General features: G+C 38.6%; 1 protein-coding gene across 9 annotated transcripts in view; it reads left to right on the top strand.

The window, feature by feature from the left end:
* VTI1A (vesicle transport through interaction with t-SNAREs 1A) overlaps window positions 1–16,437 on the top strand; it is a 342,439-nt gene that overhangs the window by 194,340 nt on the left and 131,662 nt on the right. For 6 of the 9 annotated variants that reach the window (XM_032880073.1, XM_032880019.1, XM_032880010.1 and 3 more), the window contains 2 exons: window positions 8,211–8,281; window positions 8,968–9,029. In XM_032880073.1, the coding sequence (XP_032735964.1) occupies window positions 8,211–8,281; window positions 8,968–9,029 (133 nt within the window). Of the gene's footprint in view, window positions 1–8,210; window positions 8,282–8,967; window positions 9,041–10,123; window positions 10,257–16,437 lie in introns of those variants that run through there. The other 3 variants (XM_032880064.1, XM_032880083.1, XM_032880046.1) reach the window with 2 other exon arrangements.

Raw genomic sequence — 16,437 nt, 5'->3', positions numbered from 1 at the left:
TGTTTTTTAAAAAAAACCTCTGTCGCCCCCCAGTTCAGACATGTTCCATGAAAACAAAACGTGTTTGCTGGCCACATGAGTTCTGTGGGGGTAGCCAGTAGCGACTTCTGAATACACGGATAATTAGAATGTTATACATTCCATGATAGAAGCGGTCGTAGTTCACAAAGGATGTAGACAGTGATTAACTCTGCCCATAATGATTGCTAAAAAGGCTTTCTAATTACTTTCCAGTCACTTGTCCTAGTTTACAGCACTTCGGGGGTTTTCTTTGAGTCATTCATTCAACCTAGAGATCTGGGTGACGCTGAACAGGTCTCTCTTGTCTGCCAAGTAAATCCACGTTTGGCAAATTCCACAAGTGAACCTTTGGAATGTGTTTTGACAGTTTTACCCATTCAGGTTTGCCGCTGCTTCATCTCCTGGCTTTTACATTCTTTATTGAATGGTGAGAAAGGGATGTCCTTCTGCTCTGGTCTTTTTTCATAGAACAGAACAGATTCATTCTCGTTTTTGAAAGCAGCTGTAATTAACATGGCGCCTTTTGTGTAACAAGTTCGGTTTGCATAGTACCTGCTCAATTCCAAATCATCGCTATTGGTGGTACAGCAATTCACTGACTGATGTCCGAGGGCCCCGGGAGTAGTGTTTGTTAATTATCTGCAGCAAACCAGGTAACTAAAGGGAGGTTCCACTCCTGTGACTTGGATGAAAGTGCTGTTCATGATTTCGTTAATTGCTTAGTGATAGATTTGATCATCTTAAAGCAAAACAGAATACATACTCACCTGCTAAGGAGGTAATATTAAATCGTAATTGCTAAAAAAGAAGAAAGCTGGGCCATGCATACTCTTTTGCTGTATGTCTCTTAAGAATGCTTAAGTTTAAAAAAAAAAATGCTTAAGCTTACCTTCAGTTTATATCAATGTATAGTTTTCTGTAATAATGGCATCATCCAAGTGCTTGTAAATATTTTATACTACATAGTAAATTCAGATGTCCTCCGAGGCCCAGCAGGCTACTGTATGAAGCAGTCCACAGTTATAGACATGGGCAATCTGGAGAGTGTATGACTTGCTTAAAAGCATTCAAGTTTGAACTGTTTCTTGTTTTCTTCTTTTTTTTTGAACATTGCCAAGGTGGTGAGGGTGGGGGGCGTGCCCCAGTGATGGGAATACGTCTTTGGTCCTGGTTTGGGCCTTGTGCTCTAGTTTGTTTGCATACTGTATGGAGAAAAAGAGGCATTAAGATTTTATAGAGTCATTGAGTTCTAACATTTTAGAGGAACAAGGGGCATTGAAGATTATCCAGTCTAAGACTGTCATTTTACATTTAAGGAAACTGAAGCCCAGAGAAAGGAAGTGCTTTACCTAAATTAAAGCTCCAATGCTTACTTCTTATTTTCTTTTAAGTGGGTCTTAAAAGCAGGGGGAATTGGGACACCCTTCTAGAGATGATATTTCCATCTTCTCCAGTATAATAACCATTAGCCACATGTAGTTACTGAGCACTTGAAATGTGACTAGTGCTAGAGAGGAACTGAATTTTAAATTTAATTTTAATATTTAAATAGCTCCATGTGGCTAGTGGGTACCATATTGGACAGAGAAGCTTAGGGATTACAATTTTCATCCCTAATTTATCAGTCTACCTTAAAGAAATATGCTACTTCACATATAACTTAAAAACCGGTCAACAGTATACTCCTGTTTGTCTGCTCTCCGTCCTTTGTGCTCTGGTTTTCATATATTTAATTCTACATGTGTTGTTTTATTTTTACTTTATTTGGATCTGAGTTCTGTAGATCCAGATTTCCACCTACTTTCATTTCCCTTCAGCCTGAAGAATTTCCTTTAACATTTCTTGTAGCTCAGTTCTTCTGGATGATTCTCCCAGCTTTAAATGATCTAAAATTATCTTTATTTAACCTTACTTTTAAAGGACATTCTTATTGAATACACAAGAGTAGGATGACTTTCGCCCCCACCGCACCCTCAGCCCTATGGGATGGTGTTCCAGTGTCTTCTTGCATCGTTTTCTGATGAAAATTCAACCCTCATTCTTATCATCGCTACGTGTTGTTTTTTTCCCCTCTGGCTGCTTTTAAAATTTTTTATTTATCTTTAGTTTTTAGGAATTTGACGATGATGTGACTAGGTGTGGTTGTCTTTGTATTTATCTTGCTTAGAGCTTGTTGAACTTCTTTGATCTGTGGATTGACTTTTTTAAAATAAAGTTTGAAAAGTTTTGGCTGCTACTTCTTCAAATATTTCTTCTATCCTATTGCTTGTCTCTCAGAATCTCTTTTTCTGGGAATCATTGTATGTGTGTAAAAGCACTGGTTATTATCTCACAGATTGTTGATACTCTGTTCTTTTTTTTTTTTTTACCCCAAACTTTGTTTCCTCCTTTAGTTTTGATAATTTCTATTAATCTGTCTTTAAGTTCAAGTACTCTTTCCTGTATAGTAAATGCTACTCTATTTGGTCCATCCAGCAAATTTGAAACCATCCAGGTTTCAGATGCTGTATTTTTTTTCATTCTCAAATTTCATTTGGTTCCTTTGTAGAGTTTCCATTTGTTTCCTAAAAAAAAATCTCTTCACCTATTAGGCTTACCTTTTCCAAGAAGTTCTTTAACACCATTATGATACTTGTCTAAAAATCTTTATCTGCTAACTCTAATAAATAAGCCTTCTGTTGGTCTACGTACATAGGCTGTGTTTTCACTTTTCTCTTCCTCCCTCCTTCTTTTGCATGCCTTGAAATGTGAAATTTGAAATTTCTAGACATAGTATGAAAAAGGATAGTAGAGTCTAAATTTATTTTTCTCTGAAAGCATTTTATTTTATCTTATATTTGATCAATGGATTGATCAGATTCTTTCCAAAATTAAGTGGAGTTGGTGTTAAGCTGGATCTCTAATTAGATTGGATTTATCTGAGATGAGTGCACCACCCAACCTGTACATAGGCTGCCTTTCTTTTTTCTTTTTTTTAAATCTTACCAGTATTCGATCTGGGAGTGGGTCTGCAGTTCTCAACATTTTTGGTTCATATTTGGGCTTAGCTCCTGGTAGTGTCTCAAGGATACAAACACCACAAGAATATGTGGTGTTTTTACTAATGAGCCCCTCCTCCTCCACTGCCTCTTGCTTGACAAATATGGAGACTGGAGGAGAATTACCAAACCAAACCATTTGTTTTTGTGTTTCAAGCTCATCCACATTTCATTCTGTCCTGCACGCCTACATTTCCATAAGGTGTCTGAATGATTTCATCCCTGAGAAGCTTCTCTGTGGCAGTCCTATGCTTAACTCAGGCACTCACCCTAGTCTCTGCTCACATATGAGGGGCTTGTTTCTCTCTAGAATCTGTCAGAGCTTCCTTGTAGACACTGGACTTCCTCACACAACAATGGTAATTGCTTTGTCTGGATTTTTCTTGTTTCTATGAGAGTCATTTACATCTTCCTACATCCTAACTGGAAGCAGAAGTTCCTCACGTGTCTTAAATTATCAAATAATGAAAGATGGTAAAAGAAGTGTCTTTTCCATTCCCTTACTGTTCCAGGCATCGGGAATTCAAAAGACTCTTCATGTCTAAGTAACATCAATACTGTGGATAACCTACCCCACTCAGGGCATGATGCCAGAGTTTGTGTCTAAGAAGTGTGCTAAATGCCAATGAATGGCTGACCCGAGCTCTCCATGAGCTACTTCCTCCTGGGAAAGCTATGTGTGACTTCCTTTGCTTTCCCAAAGCAATACTTTTATTAATTTGGTGACCAGAAGTTCCAAAGTCAGGTCCAAAATGCAGTACCCCATGTTACTAGGAAATATCACTTTGTGTTTTTCAATTGTGTTTGCTTGTGTCCTACAGCATACATATGAAAGCACATGCTTCAAAAAATAGCTCTTTTAAGGTATTTCAATGCAATCCCGTACTTCAGTGAAGTCCCTATATGGACGATAGCTGGATAATTATGAATACCTTTTACCTGTTTCTAAAATTGCTAAGGAAATTTTGAGCATCAGAAAATAACCTTACCTTATCTTAGTTCTTTAAAGAAGGTATGACTGGATATCGCACCTTAAAATAATTTGCTGGAAATCACATCCTTAACAAAGTTTGCAACAAGAAAATTAAATGGAAGTGTGATGAAAAATAATTATTTTCTGGTCAGTACACTGTTTATAGCATAATGGCTTAAAAATTTTTTTAATATTTTTGAATTTATCAATGGAACATTTTCTGCTTAATTATATTTGAGGCTCCTTCTCTTTCAGTCATGTTTATATTATAACATGATATGAGCCACAGTCAGTTCTACCTTCATATGAAGAATATTTTAATCTGCTTATCTCCAAAACACAAGTCCAATAAGTATTTGTTAAAGTTCATTGATGTCAGTCTTATGATGGTTCAGGTGGCATTATTATTTTGAATAAAGAGCAATGATGCTTTATTTTGAATAAAGAGTAATGATGCTTTCCATGGTACAGGCGCCTCAAGCTAAGTCTTATCTTTTGTGATGCCAGGCCAGTCCTTCAGGAAGTATCTTGCTAGATTTGTAGTTTCCTGCTTCTCTCTTCCTTGATGAGGCAGGCAAGTGTAGAGTGCCTGGTGTATATCTCCCAACCAACCCCAAATATCTTGAAAAGGAGAGGAAATGTTAGCCAAAATGCATTCTGCAGTCTGTAACCCCCCAAAAAGGGCCATAGACCAAGGATATGATTCATTCTGGATAATGTGAAAACAAAATCTCAGTGAGTTTGAGTGCCGTACTCCCAGGATAATTCCCAGGACCCCTGTGGGAAGGATAGAAGAAGAAGAGCAGGAAGGAACTTTTCTTTCCAGGAATTCATTTGTCAAGCTCATACTGACATGTGGAATTCCAGCACACGACATCAGTTTTGATTTTCTTTTATGCTTCCCATTGTTTCTTACTCTCCAGAAGATCCTCACAGTCAATGAGTGTAGTATTTATAAAATTTATGATTTCTCAAGTTCTCTCAGTGGAGGCAGCATGGCTATTTCCCATTCTAAAGGCACCGTGAAAGATTAAAGAACTGAACACTCTAGACTGGGAATATCAATCCATACTGGTTTAGGCCTATGAGCTCGTGTTCTTTCTTTATTGGAGTTTGGTGAGTGCTTACATCTTCAAGAAAAGTAGACCTAACAGTGTTACTATTTTTTTTAATAATTTTTTTTTTAGTAAGATGATCCCTAAATGTCTAATACTAGTCTGACCAAGGATAGTCTATTTTAAAAATAATCCTTTCCAATTTTGTCTTGTTTTGTTTTGATTGGAGTAGGGGAACACGTAATGAAAAAACCACACATAACTTTTGATAAGTATGCATAACTTGTTTGCATGAATTTTTCCCTTCATTCTATAAGTGTAAACATTTCTGATACGCTTGGCCTGGACTTTGCTTTACTGGGGCATTAAAATTGAAGGTAGCAAGTAAGAAATGAAAAAAATAATTCTGTTCCAACAAATGGATGGTATTTCTGTATTAAGACCAAGGCGTGTGCACTCTTGCCAATATCTCTTCTCTTACCAAATGGGTTAGGACTTCAGATGCTGAGATATTTCCCAGGAGATCGAGGGAGTGATTTAATACTCCTGGAAAGGGCTGAGTTCTTTACGGCTTGTACTATTGATTCTCCAGTAGCAGACTATGGATCCATTCAGAATAGTTTTTCCCCTAGCAAACCTGATAGAATTGCGGATCTGTTAGCTGCATTCCAATGTCAACTTCTCCAATGCCACACTTGATATGCTTTGAGAGCAAGGATAGATCATAAACCTCTCATACACTTCGTATACTCCTTTCGTGTACTTTATTTCCATCTCTCATTGCTTCCTTCCACAAACACTTACTGGAAACATTATGCTGGTGACAGGCACAGAGATGATAACCTATTTTCTGTTTGTTTAAAATTATTTATCAGAATGCCATTAATCTTGATAAGAGAAAATATATAGGGAGCATTTTGCTGAAATAATTGAAGTATTGATAGTGGCTTTAGATAGTTGAGATTTTGAGTTAAAATGAGTTACGATTGCTTAATTATGTTGCTTAAAGGAAGTCAGTGTCATACTAATAGGATGACAAAATTGAATATTGCAGTTCATCTACAGAAAAGAAAAATACAGTTCTCATTGTTTTTTCCTCCTTCATTATTGGTTTCATCTTCTGCATTTATGATGCCTCTACTGGGATCCACATATCTTACCCAACGTATCTTAAGGATATATTAAATAGAATTAATAAGAAGCTAACATCTGTGTGAAAGGAGATACTATACTAGGAAGGTACTTCACTGGAAAGAATTTTCAGAGTTAGTATAGGTATCAAAAATACATTGATGCTGTTGTATTTAAGCATTTTTTATTACTTGCATTTTTTATCATGAAAGGAATAGACAGTCCTTTTTCTATTGTGCCGTGAAAGACAAACTCTAAGGTCGCATTTGCCCTTTGGCTGCCAAATCTTCACTATTAGCACAAAAGTTCCTAAGCACAAGGGCTTGGTCTTCTTTAGTGGCCATGTCCCCAGCATCTACACCAAGCACAGAGTAGGAACTCTTTGATTTTTCACTGAGTGCACTGGTTCCCATGTATTATGCAATTACATGCATTTGTATGATATCCTATAGCTTTCAAAACATTTTTACTTAGGTTACTTTCATTTGACTATAACCACAGTTTTGTGAGGAAGGTAGGACAGATATTTTATCTTGGTGATACCCAATTCCAGTGGGTTGTGGCGGACCTAGGATGGGAGGGGGCCCAGGTCATAAGACTCCACTGGTTCTCTATATCGATCATCATCATTCAGCAAATGCTTATTATTGCTACAGGTCAGTCACTGTGTTAAGTATTATAACTGAATTATTCAACCTTTACCCCAGTGCCTTGACATAGTATGATCTTCTTTCTATTGTAGAGGCGAAAAACTAAGGCACAATGAAGTTAGGTAACATGCGGGGGTCACACAGCCATTAAGCATCGGCACTGGGGATTAGGGGCTCACACAGTGTGAGTTCCCAGCCTAAACTCTCTGTGTGGCCTACCCACAGTTTTTAGGATGTCCCTCTAAAAAGTTCGTTAGTACACATACATGAGCCCAATAACTGCCGTGGTGATTTCCTAATGACTTTATGAAATTATTTGCTACCATTGAAGTAGATGCTTGTTGAGTGTTTTGCTACATGGATAAGCCAGAGATAACTGTTGGTATAGGTTGTGGGTAAAGAGACAATGCAAAAGAAAAAAAAAGAAGAAGAAATGTGGAAATGCGATAGGTTGCCAGCATTATAGATGAGTTGGATTGGTCTCCTTTTCTCATGGAATAAGGTACCTCCCAGGTGATGGAGACTGAGTCTGAAAAAAAAAAAAAAAAGTATTCAAGGCAGCTGCATATTTGTCAGGTTAGGACATACCTACAGTCTCGTAAAAGGAGGAGAGCCGACCTGTGCCAACCAAGTGGGATGATCACGGCAGAGGAAAACCTTGTCGGAACTCAGCGTGTACTTTTTAATGACTGTTCTAACCTGCCTATTCCTGTATAAATGGAAGTTCTGTCTGCAGCTTGAGCTCTCCTCAACCGAGTGTGAAGTGAGTCTCAAGGTCCCAACTCAAATACCCACGGCAGCTGAGAACACACAAGGGGCAATACACACTGGCAATAAAGCACGGGAGTTGAGAGTTCAAGGACTATGTATGTAGGACAAGTACTTCAAAATCAAAATTGTTCTAACTGGAGTTTCGCTTGCATATGCAAAGCAACGCAGTAATAAAGTGGGGGGAGGTCGAGTAGACTCATTAACGTTAGTTGTAACCCACAGACCCAGAGATTAGATTCCATGATGATAAGATAATAGAAAGGCCTGTGCTCTCCATCTTGGCGGATAACAAATAGGCCGAGGTGGCCTTGGGCAAGTCCTATCACCTCTCCATCATCACTGCCTTGTTGGTCATGTTCTAGAGACTGAACTGTAAATCCCAGTTAATCATACCTAAGATACATAGGTAAATGTCTTCAATACCTCTTAATCATTTTCCAAGTATATGAGATATATGCCCGATACGTAACGTACACTCGTTGAACGTGAACTCTGCACCCACTGCCATTGTGGTACTCCTGGAGGCTACACCCAAAGTCATCTTTCCTCACTCAAATTTCCTTTTCCACAGAGCAAATTGGCCAGGAGATGCTGGAAAACCTCAGTCACGACAGAGAAAAGATACAGCGCGCACGTGAACGAGTAAGTAGAAGCGATACAGTTTTTTTCATAAATTCAGTAAACGAGAAGACATAAAACAAAAGGCCTTCAGCACATGCATACACAGTAGCAAGGACATAAATATAAGTGTGTATAAAAATGGAAACGGTATATGAGGGATGTCGGGGACGGGGACAAGAAAAAAAAGAGCGTGGAATCGAGAAAGAATAAGCTGACTCTTTCTTTCCTCATCCCAGAATGCCCCCAGGTAGATATTTTATTTAGCTCTATAACTGAGAAGGTCATGAGGGAGATTTTGGAGTATGTCAAGTCTTTCAGAGTGAAAGCTGTGAAGATAATGTTGTCTCCTCCTCCTTCAGTTTATTTCCTTTCCGTTCATATTTCTAGGACTTCACACCTTCAAAATTGGATTTTAATTATGAGATGTATATTCAACTTTGTCAGCCTGCGAGATATTTGCTTTTATAGCCAGTTCAGGTATCCAGTTTAATGCTCCTGGGATTACCTATCACATGTAGTTTTCTAAATCTAAGAATTTTTCAAATATTTTATAGCTATCAAGATGTATTTTAGTCTACTTAAGTATTTATTGCTAATTGGATTTTCATCCATGAAAAAAATTACTGCTTCTCAGTACACTTTTCAGAGCGATCCAACTGCATGACGTCTTGTTTTATTTTGTTGTAATGCTGCTTTTCTGCTCCTAGCTTCGGGAAACAGATGCTAACTTGGGGAAAAGCTCCAGGGTTCTGACGGGGATGTTGCGAAGGTAAGAACAAGGTAGGGACCTATCTTCCTCTCTCTCCCTTTTTTTGAAATGATGTTTTTCTTTTAGTTGCAACGGGGCATTTTCCAGCCATGCGAGCCTCTGCTCTGAGTACCTTGTGTCAAGACCCTTTTGAAATGACAGAGCACTGATACTAACTCTTGTTTGGACAGGAACACATACTGAGTAACTTAGATTAGAGAGAAGGTTTGAGCTAGGGGGGTTACCTCAAGCTATGGAAAAAATTAGGGTTAGACATGAAGTATTTTTTCATAGCCCGAGGAAGTCCCCATGGCAGGAGCACACTGATTTTATTTTCTATTTCGATAGCCTCCTTCTTCTAGAAGGAATGCGGGCCTGCCGGTATCAGGAGCACACTCGGTATTAGCTGTGTTTTCTCTCTATTGCCTTGTTTTCATTTCTTTCAGAGATGCTATTTGGGGGAACTCTTTGGATTTTACATATATTTAAAGATGCTTTTTAAAATTTAGAGATTATCTGAATAATCTGAATTCCCATGTAAACAAATGTTAATGTTTTATATCTGTCACTAACCTTTGACTGATGGAAAATATTGGGGAGAGTGTGAAAATCAACGAATGAGTGGGTAATATTCCATATTGTGTATTTTTCGGGGGGAAGTGAAAGTGTTTTCACTGTTCTGATAATTAGAGCCACTTTTTACACACATATATATATATATATATTCCACATGGCATTTTCTTACATTTGGAATCTACCAAATGAGATTATCATTTAGCATAACCTTCACTTTGGGGCTGTAGCTGGAAATGTGCATGAGGAATGGTGAGAATCGCCCCTAGGCTGCCTTCGTTGGAGTTTTAAAAAGAGAAATCCTTTGGTGTTGATACTCTGGGGACAACTGTTTTAGAGTCCACAAAGTCGTCTCTGCTCACACATCTGTATGTAATCATTCGCCAGAAGTGTGTTTGCGGTGTTCTCGAAGGGCACTCAAGAACCAATCAAAGGTGTGGTGGCTTGGTCCCCATCAGGCTGGTCAGTAGCGAGCCTAAAGTTCCCAGGACACTTCCAGCCAACACGGACCTAACTCCCCCACGTCCCCGCTTTTCCTGCAGGCACAGCCCCAATTCAGAAGCATAAGCCTCCAGATTCTCTGCTTAAGAGTAATATGTAAATGACCTAGAAAAACTCAAAATCCACAGAGAAGTGGCAATTGAAAGGAATGCTTCAGTGCCTATAGACAATAAAAAAGGAAAAAAGTCCTCTATTGCTTCCCTGGGAGGCCCTGCGATGTGAGCACGAATGTTCTGCATATGTCTCCATTTTGTCAAATCTCATTAAAGAGCCCTCCTGCTTTATGTCAATTGAGCTGTCCAGAAATCATTCATCATTTTTAGTGTAAAAAAAAAATCATGCGGTTATTTAAATAATATCATATTAATGTTAAAGTTCAGCTGTCATTTAAGGGCACGGCTTAATCAGATGTAGCATTTAGGAAAAATAGTTTATTCGGGCTCTACGTGGCTTTCAGGTTGGCAGATTCAAATAAGGATTTATGAGTTTCTAAACCAATGTATTTCTGTCCATGTTTCTGCTTGATGTACCTCACCCTTTTGTGCAAGACACTGCAGACAGCTATTTCAACAAATAAAGCATCTCCTCATATTGTGTTTGAATAAATTTGCAAGTCATTTAGAGAGGGCGAAGCACAAACACTTCTGCAACCTTTGATTGGGCTTTCTGTAGGACAATTAGACTAACGCGCCTGTTTCATAAGCCTATGGAGGGAAGTGACTCTGCGAAGTCTACTTGGGGTCCTCTTTGTAGGCCAGCTCAGTCCATCACTGACGCATCTCCTTTTGGGATCTGTCTAGGGTATGAACAGAAATAAAAATCCCCAGGTGGACCTCACCTTGCTATGGTGAGCCAAGGAGACACTTAGCGTCCCCCCCCCCCCCGCCCCCACCCCGAGCATATTGGTGACTCTGTTTTTTATAAGGGCTGAGCTGGGATCGTGGTATCAGCCAAGGTATCCAGATACTCTTAATCAGCTCTGTACCCGAACTGAGTCTCTGGGGAACCACATGCAGGTGGTGGTTCTGTTCAGTTTCTAATTACTATCCTACGTGGTCTGCAATTTAGTTTGGACTTGGGAAGAGGTAAAAATATTTTATCAACTTCTTCACTTCATTGTTTTTATTATTCCCTGGAAAACCAGTCTCTAGAGAAATGGAGCCAGCTTTTCTGTACCAAAGTCTTTAACTGAATGCTCTGATTTTGCTTCCTCTGTTACATCCCTCCTGTCCACGCGGCACTCCCTTCCAGCACCAGGGAGACTTTCTTTCCGAGACAGAAATCGCATTCTCTTTCCGAAACCGCGTAGCTATATTGCGTGTCAGCAGATGCTTCCGATTTAAGTAAAGGTATGATATCAAACCACATGCCTGTCTGTCACCTTCACACGTGTAAAAGAAATTAACGTCCTCTTTGTGCGGTATAGGCGTTTACCTCCATGCAACATAAGGTTCTTGATTCTCGTATGACAGATTCTATATGACTGGGAATATTCTACAATATACTAACCCGTGGACTTAATCTATTTAAAAGAAAGATTGCTGATTATTTTTATTTTTTTAAGTTTAGATCGTTTTAAATTTTGTGTATTGCAGGGAAATGTCGTGCCATGGCCCCTCATTTGGGTCATTTTATTTGTTTCATTAGTCTTTTGGGAAGACAGGTGAAACTAATGGCCTATCAGTGCCAAGGTCTGTATATTATCTGTAAGACTGACCAAAAAGCAGATAGGGAAATAAAAATGAGTAAGTGGCAGCGACCACCATTCATGCTTTTTACTTTTTTCTTTTTATTACCATCACATGAGATAAAAATATATATATATATATTTATTTCCTTCTTTTCTTCCTCCCCTCCTCCTTCCTTCCTTCCTTCCTTTTTTCTGCTTATTCACTTCCTTGGTAATTATTTAATGCCTGTGTACAAAGCCTTAGGAAATCCTCAAATGAGACCATTTTGATCCTTGCCTTCACTCTGCCAGAGAATATTGACTTAGGAAGTACTGAGGGAGAGGCACCTGGGTGGCTTAGTCAGCTAAGCTTCCAACTCTTGATTTCAGCTCAGGCCATGATCTCAGGGTCATTCAGATCGAGCCCCAAGTCAGGCGCCATGCCAGGTGTGGAACCTGCTTAAGATTCTCTTTCTCGCTCATTCTCTGCCCCTCCCCCACTTATGTGCTCTCTCTAAAACAATTTAAAGGAAAGAAAAGAAAAAGGTCCTCGGGGAATTCCTAAAATTAACGTAATTCTTAAGGAAGCTCTTGAAGATTCTGCAACTCCAGTGAATGCTTACTGGTCATTAAAAAGGATGCCAAGAAAACAACCAATAGAAAATATCATTCAAATAGCTGTAAAACCAATACGATTCAAAAGTTTAGAGGTGCAGGAGATGATTTATCAAATCATAAACAAGTTTTGAAAGGAGCTAAACATGCAAAAAGTTTGAGACCCGTCTAGTTTAATGAGGTAGCCACTGATTCAACCAAAATAAATAAATTATTCTTCACGTAACTACGCTATATTACCAAGAGGAAGAAAGCAAAGGAGAAAATTGGTCCATTCGAAATTATAACAGTGAAACTTGACATCAGAACACAGATATCAGTGATTTCCTGGAAAGTAATTTTTCTTCTGTCTTGACAGAAGATGGAGAACTAGCTAGGGACAAACTGCTCATTTCCTGAGTCTGTAGACAGAGTTTGGAATAAAGTGCTATTCAGATAATAATGAAAATGGTCATGAAACAAATGGCCATTCATGTGGTGACTGGGTCCAAAGAAATGAATTTTTCATTGACTCTCACAAAATGTGATTATTACAACTGCTTGTCTTAAAGCGTCACAAACAGTGCTGAGTGGCTCACATGTTGCCCTTCGTACATTTGCGTGTCTGTGCGTGTTTGTGTGTTTATTATTTCCTGTACAGCTGACTGGGAAGTCTTATTAGAGCAAACAGAGCTGGCGGTCAGGGAAAATGAAGATAGAACTTTGCAAGATTTTCAGTCAGAAAACAAAAGAGCTCGTGATTCTTTTATTTTCCCTTTACCTCTAAAGAGTGAATAATTGATCAGTAATCATATATTTGTTTCTAAACGTAGCTGAACGATTTCTTGCAAGTATAATAGTTATGATTTGAGATCTCCTTTGATGTAAATTTGGAGGACACATTACAAAATTTATGTTGGCTCATCAACTGCATGTTATGTCCTGGCAAAGGGCTTACAAAAAGAAACAGCATATGTCGTATTTTTTTAATCATCTTCTTCTATAGGATTACCTTAATATCAAATAATTTCCTCTCTCCCACACAGGACCTTTATGTGCCCCTGTTGTATTAAATTTTTTTCTAATTAAAAAAAATCAGAATGTTTCCTTCAAAAAGCAAATTCTTGTTTATCCTTCCTGCGCGCACGTAATAACTTGTTTAAGCAGGGAGCTGGTGAGCGGCCTTTTGTATCCCATCTGTAAGATAAACAAGCCAGATAGTATTAAAGTCAGCTGGGGCCTAGCCAGCACTATTCATACGTTCTTATGTAATACTTGTATTCTTATAAGAGCTACCTCTGAGTCAGTCTGGGGAATAATTGCCACCTATCATTGCTATCACATTTTACCTTTTAAACATGGTTTTGTTGCTTTGGTAGAATGACAGGTAAAACATCTGGAAAATTTTAATGTACTGTCAAAATGATTCGTAAGGGTAAGTGTACCAGAAATAGTAATACAAGACCAATGTAAGCATTGGAAATACACATTTTTTTAGTAAACAAATTTATTCTTAAAGAAATATGCTACAACTCAGTGTTTTGTTTTATTTTTTTTTTTAATCTTCTTTGAAAATTCATGCTCCTGCCCCACTCCATTTTGCTCAGGAAACATTTTGTTGTATTTTAATTATTCTTACTACAATAGCTAAAAATTCAACAGTAGAGAGTTTCCAGGACCCGTAAGAAGGATGTCCTTGAGAATTTACTCAATTTTTATGCACTGAAAAGTATGTCTTCCTTTGCAGTCTCTTAACATTTACATTTTCACTTTTCTGGCTTTGCTGCTTTTCTCTGTTTATCCATTATTCCTCGTTTTTGGCCTGTTTTTGCAAGTGTTAAACATGAACTCTGACCTTAAATTAATATAGCAAAATCCTAACCTCCAAAATATTCTTCAGCTTTTAATCAAGTGTGTATTCATTCAAGAATGAAATGATTGGGAGCCTGGGTGGCTCAGTTGGTTAAGCATCTACCTTTGGCTCAGGTCATGATCCCAGAGTCCTGGGATGGAGTCCCTCCTCAGGCTCCCTGCTCAGTGGGGAGCCTGTTTCTTCTGCCCCTCCCCCTGCTTGCATACTCCCTCATGCCCTCTCTCTCTGACAAATAAATAAAATCTTTTTTAAAAAAAAGAATAAAATGATTGAATCTACTGCAGATTCTTTAGACTTAACAGATTTAGGATCTGAGATTAGAGGAATGCTACAAAGAGAATTTTTAAAAAAATAATCTTGGTCCTTTTTATGTAAGTTCATTACCATCCACTTGACTCATTGCCTTTGTCCAAATTAAAGAACGGCATTGGATTTCTTTATATGTGTTTCCCTTTGACACCAGTCTCATAGCTCCTGTGTCAGACATTTAAACACAGCATCTGAAGTTATCTGTCAGTGACCACTCTACCAGCTGCCATTAGTGTGTCTGACCCAAACCATACTTTGCCCACACTATCCAATTCACTCCTTAAGAACCCTGTGGAGGAAGCATCATATTGCCATTTTCCAGATGAGAATACCTGTGCTTAGTAAAGTAAACCCTCCATTGTCACATACACAGAAAGGCACAGCATTAGGATGAGAAGTTGACTCACTCTTTTGAATGCGTTACACCAAAAGGTTCCAAGAGCCAGTTTTCACTAATGCTGAGATGGAAAGAGTACGGTCTGATGAGTTTTCGTTATACAGATAGTTACTGTCATGGGCTATCTGTGTTATAATTCCATTTCTTCTGTGAAATAATTGTGGTAGTGAACCATTTCCCTTAGAAGTCGGTTGTTATAGCAAATGGAAAAATACATACTTGGTAAGAAACATTGGCAGACCTGCGTTAGTCGTCCCACCTTCTCCCCCTCCCCCATATTTTACTGTTCTTGGAAATTCAGAATTTTAAGATCTATTATTCTTCACTCTACTGTGTCTTTTATTAACAAAAACACTGTTATGTATGCACTCACTGATACGTCCTAGGTGGCAGGCTCTATTCTAAGCACTTATTACAGATTATTTTATTTCATCTTCATGACAACCCTAGAAGACAGAGATTATTACTCCCATTTTAAGAAATAAGCAACTGTGATTAGATGTCATTCAGCTGTACATAAGTGGTCTGCCTCCAGCGTGTTTTTCCCTACTGTGCCTCACAGATAGTCAGGCAACCTTTCCAGATAAGCAGACAGTTCTAGAAAGCAGTGAATAAGCCTGACCAGTCCCACTAGCTAAGGTGGGGCTGAAGGCACTTGGTCTGGTCTTTATAGAAGCTGTTGTGTACCAATGGCGTCCAAGGGGGTGTGTCTTTAAGTTCTTTAAGATTTATTCTTGACCATAGACTGTGGGGCATTAACCAGACATTGTGCAAAGAGAATCTATAATCTCCCTTACCTCCAGTATTCTGCAAGTTTCATTGTGAGGAAATTTATTTTTATATCTAACCTTATGGCACTGGGGCCTTTTTCTCACTGGAAAAAGCAATCCCAGTTTTGTTTAATTATTCAAAGTGAAATTCCTGCCTATGCGTCAAGAGGCATATGCCTCTGTGAATAAGAGCCCCCTGGCTCTGCCACTTTCTAGCTCTTTTGGCAGGTAACCCAGTCTCTATACCTCAGTTTTCCCATCTGTAAAACAGGGAAGACAGTAGTCCCTATCTTGCCAATTGTTATGAGGGTCATGTGAGTCAATACATGTAAAGTACACACAACAGTGTCTGTTACATAGCAAAGTCTCAATAAATACTAAAAAGGTTGATTATTATCATTGCTTTAAAAAAAAAAAGTCCTGAGGGTAAAGACAGAAATCAAAATGTTAATTAATAGTTATTTTAGGTTGATAAATTACAAATTGATCTGTTTAAATTCTTTTTTTCCACTGCCAGATTTCCCCAGTTATTTTTATAGAATGAAAAAATCAATAACAATAAAAATAGGCCTGTTTCAGTACTGGTGCCACCACCCTCCGTCCCCCCTTTGTGACCCTGCCTCAGCAGTGCTGCTTGGACTGCCTCAGAGTGCTCAGAATACTGCCCAGAGCATACGGTTCCTCCAAACTCAGTCCTTCCCAGATGACAGTCCACCCCTGTCTTGGGACTATTGAGAGAGGGG

This window comes from Lontra canadensis, unplaced genomic scaffold (genome assembly GCF_010015895.1).
Source record: "Lontra canadensis isolate GAN:19392208 unplaced genomic scaffold, GSC_riverotter_1.0 scaffold3, whole genome shotgun sequence".
In the NCBI taxonomy this organism is placed as follows: Eukaryota; Metazoa; Chordata; class Mammalia; order Carnivora; family Mustelidae; genus Lontra; species Lontra canadensis.
The sequence above is the reverse complement of the archived record's forward strand: the minus strand, read 5'-3'. Positions and strand labels throughout refer to the sequence as shown.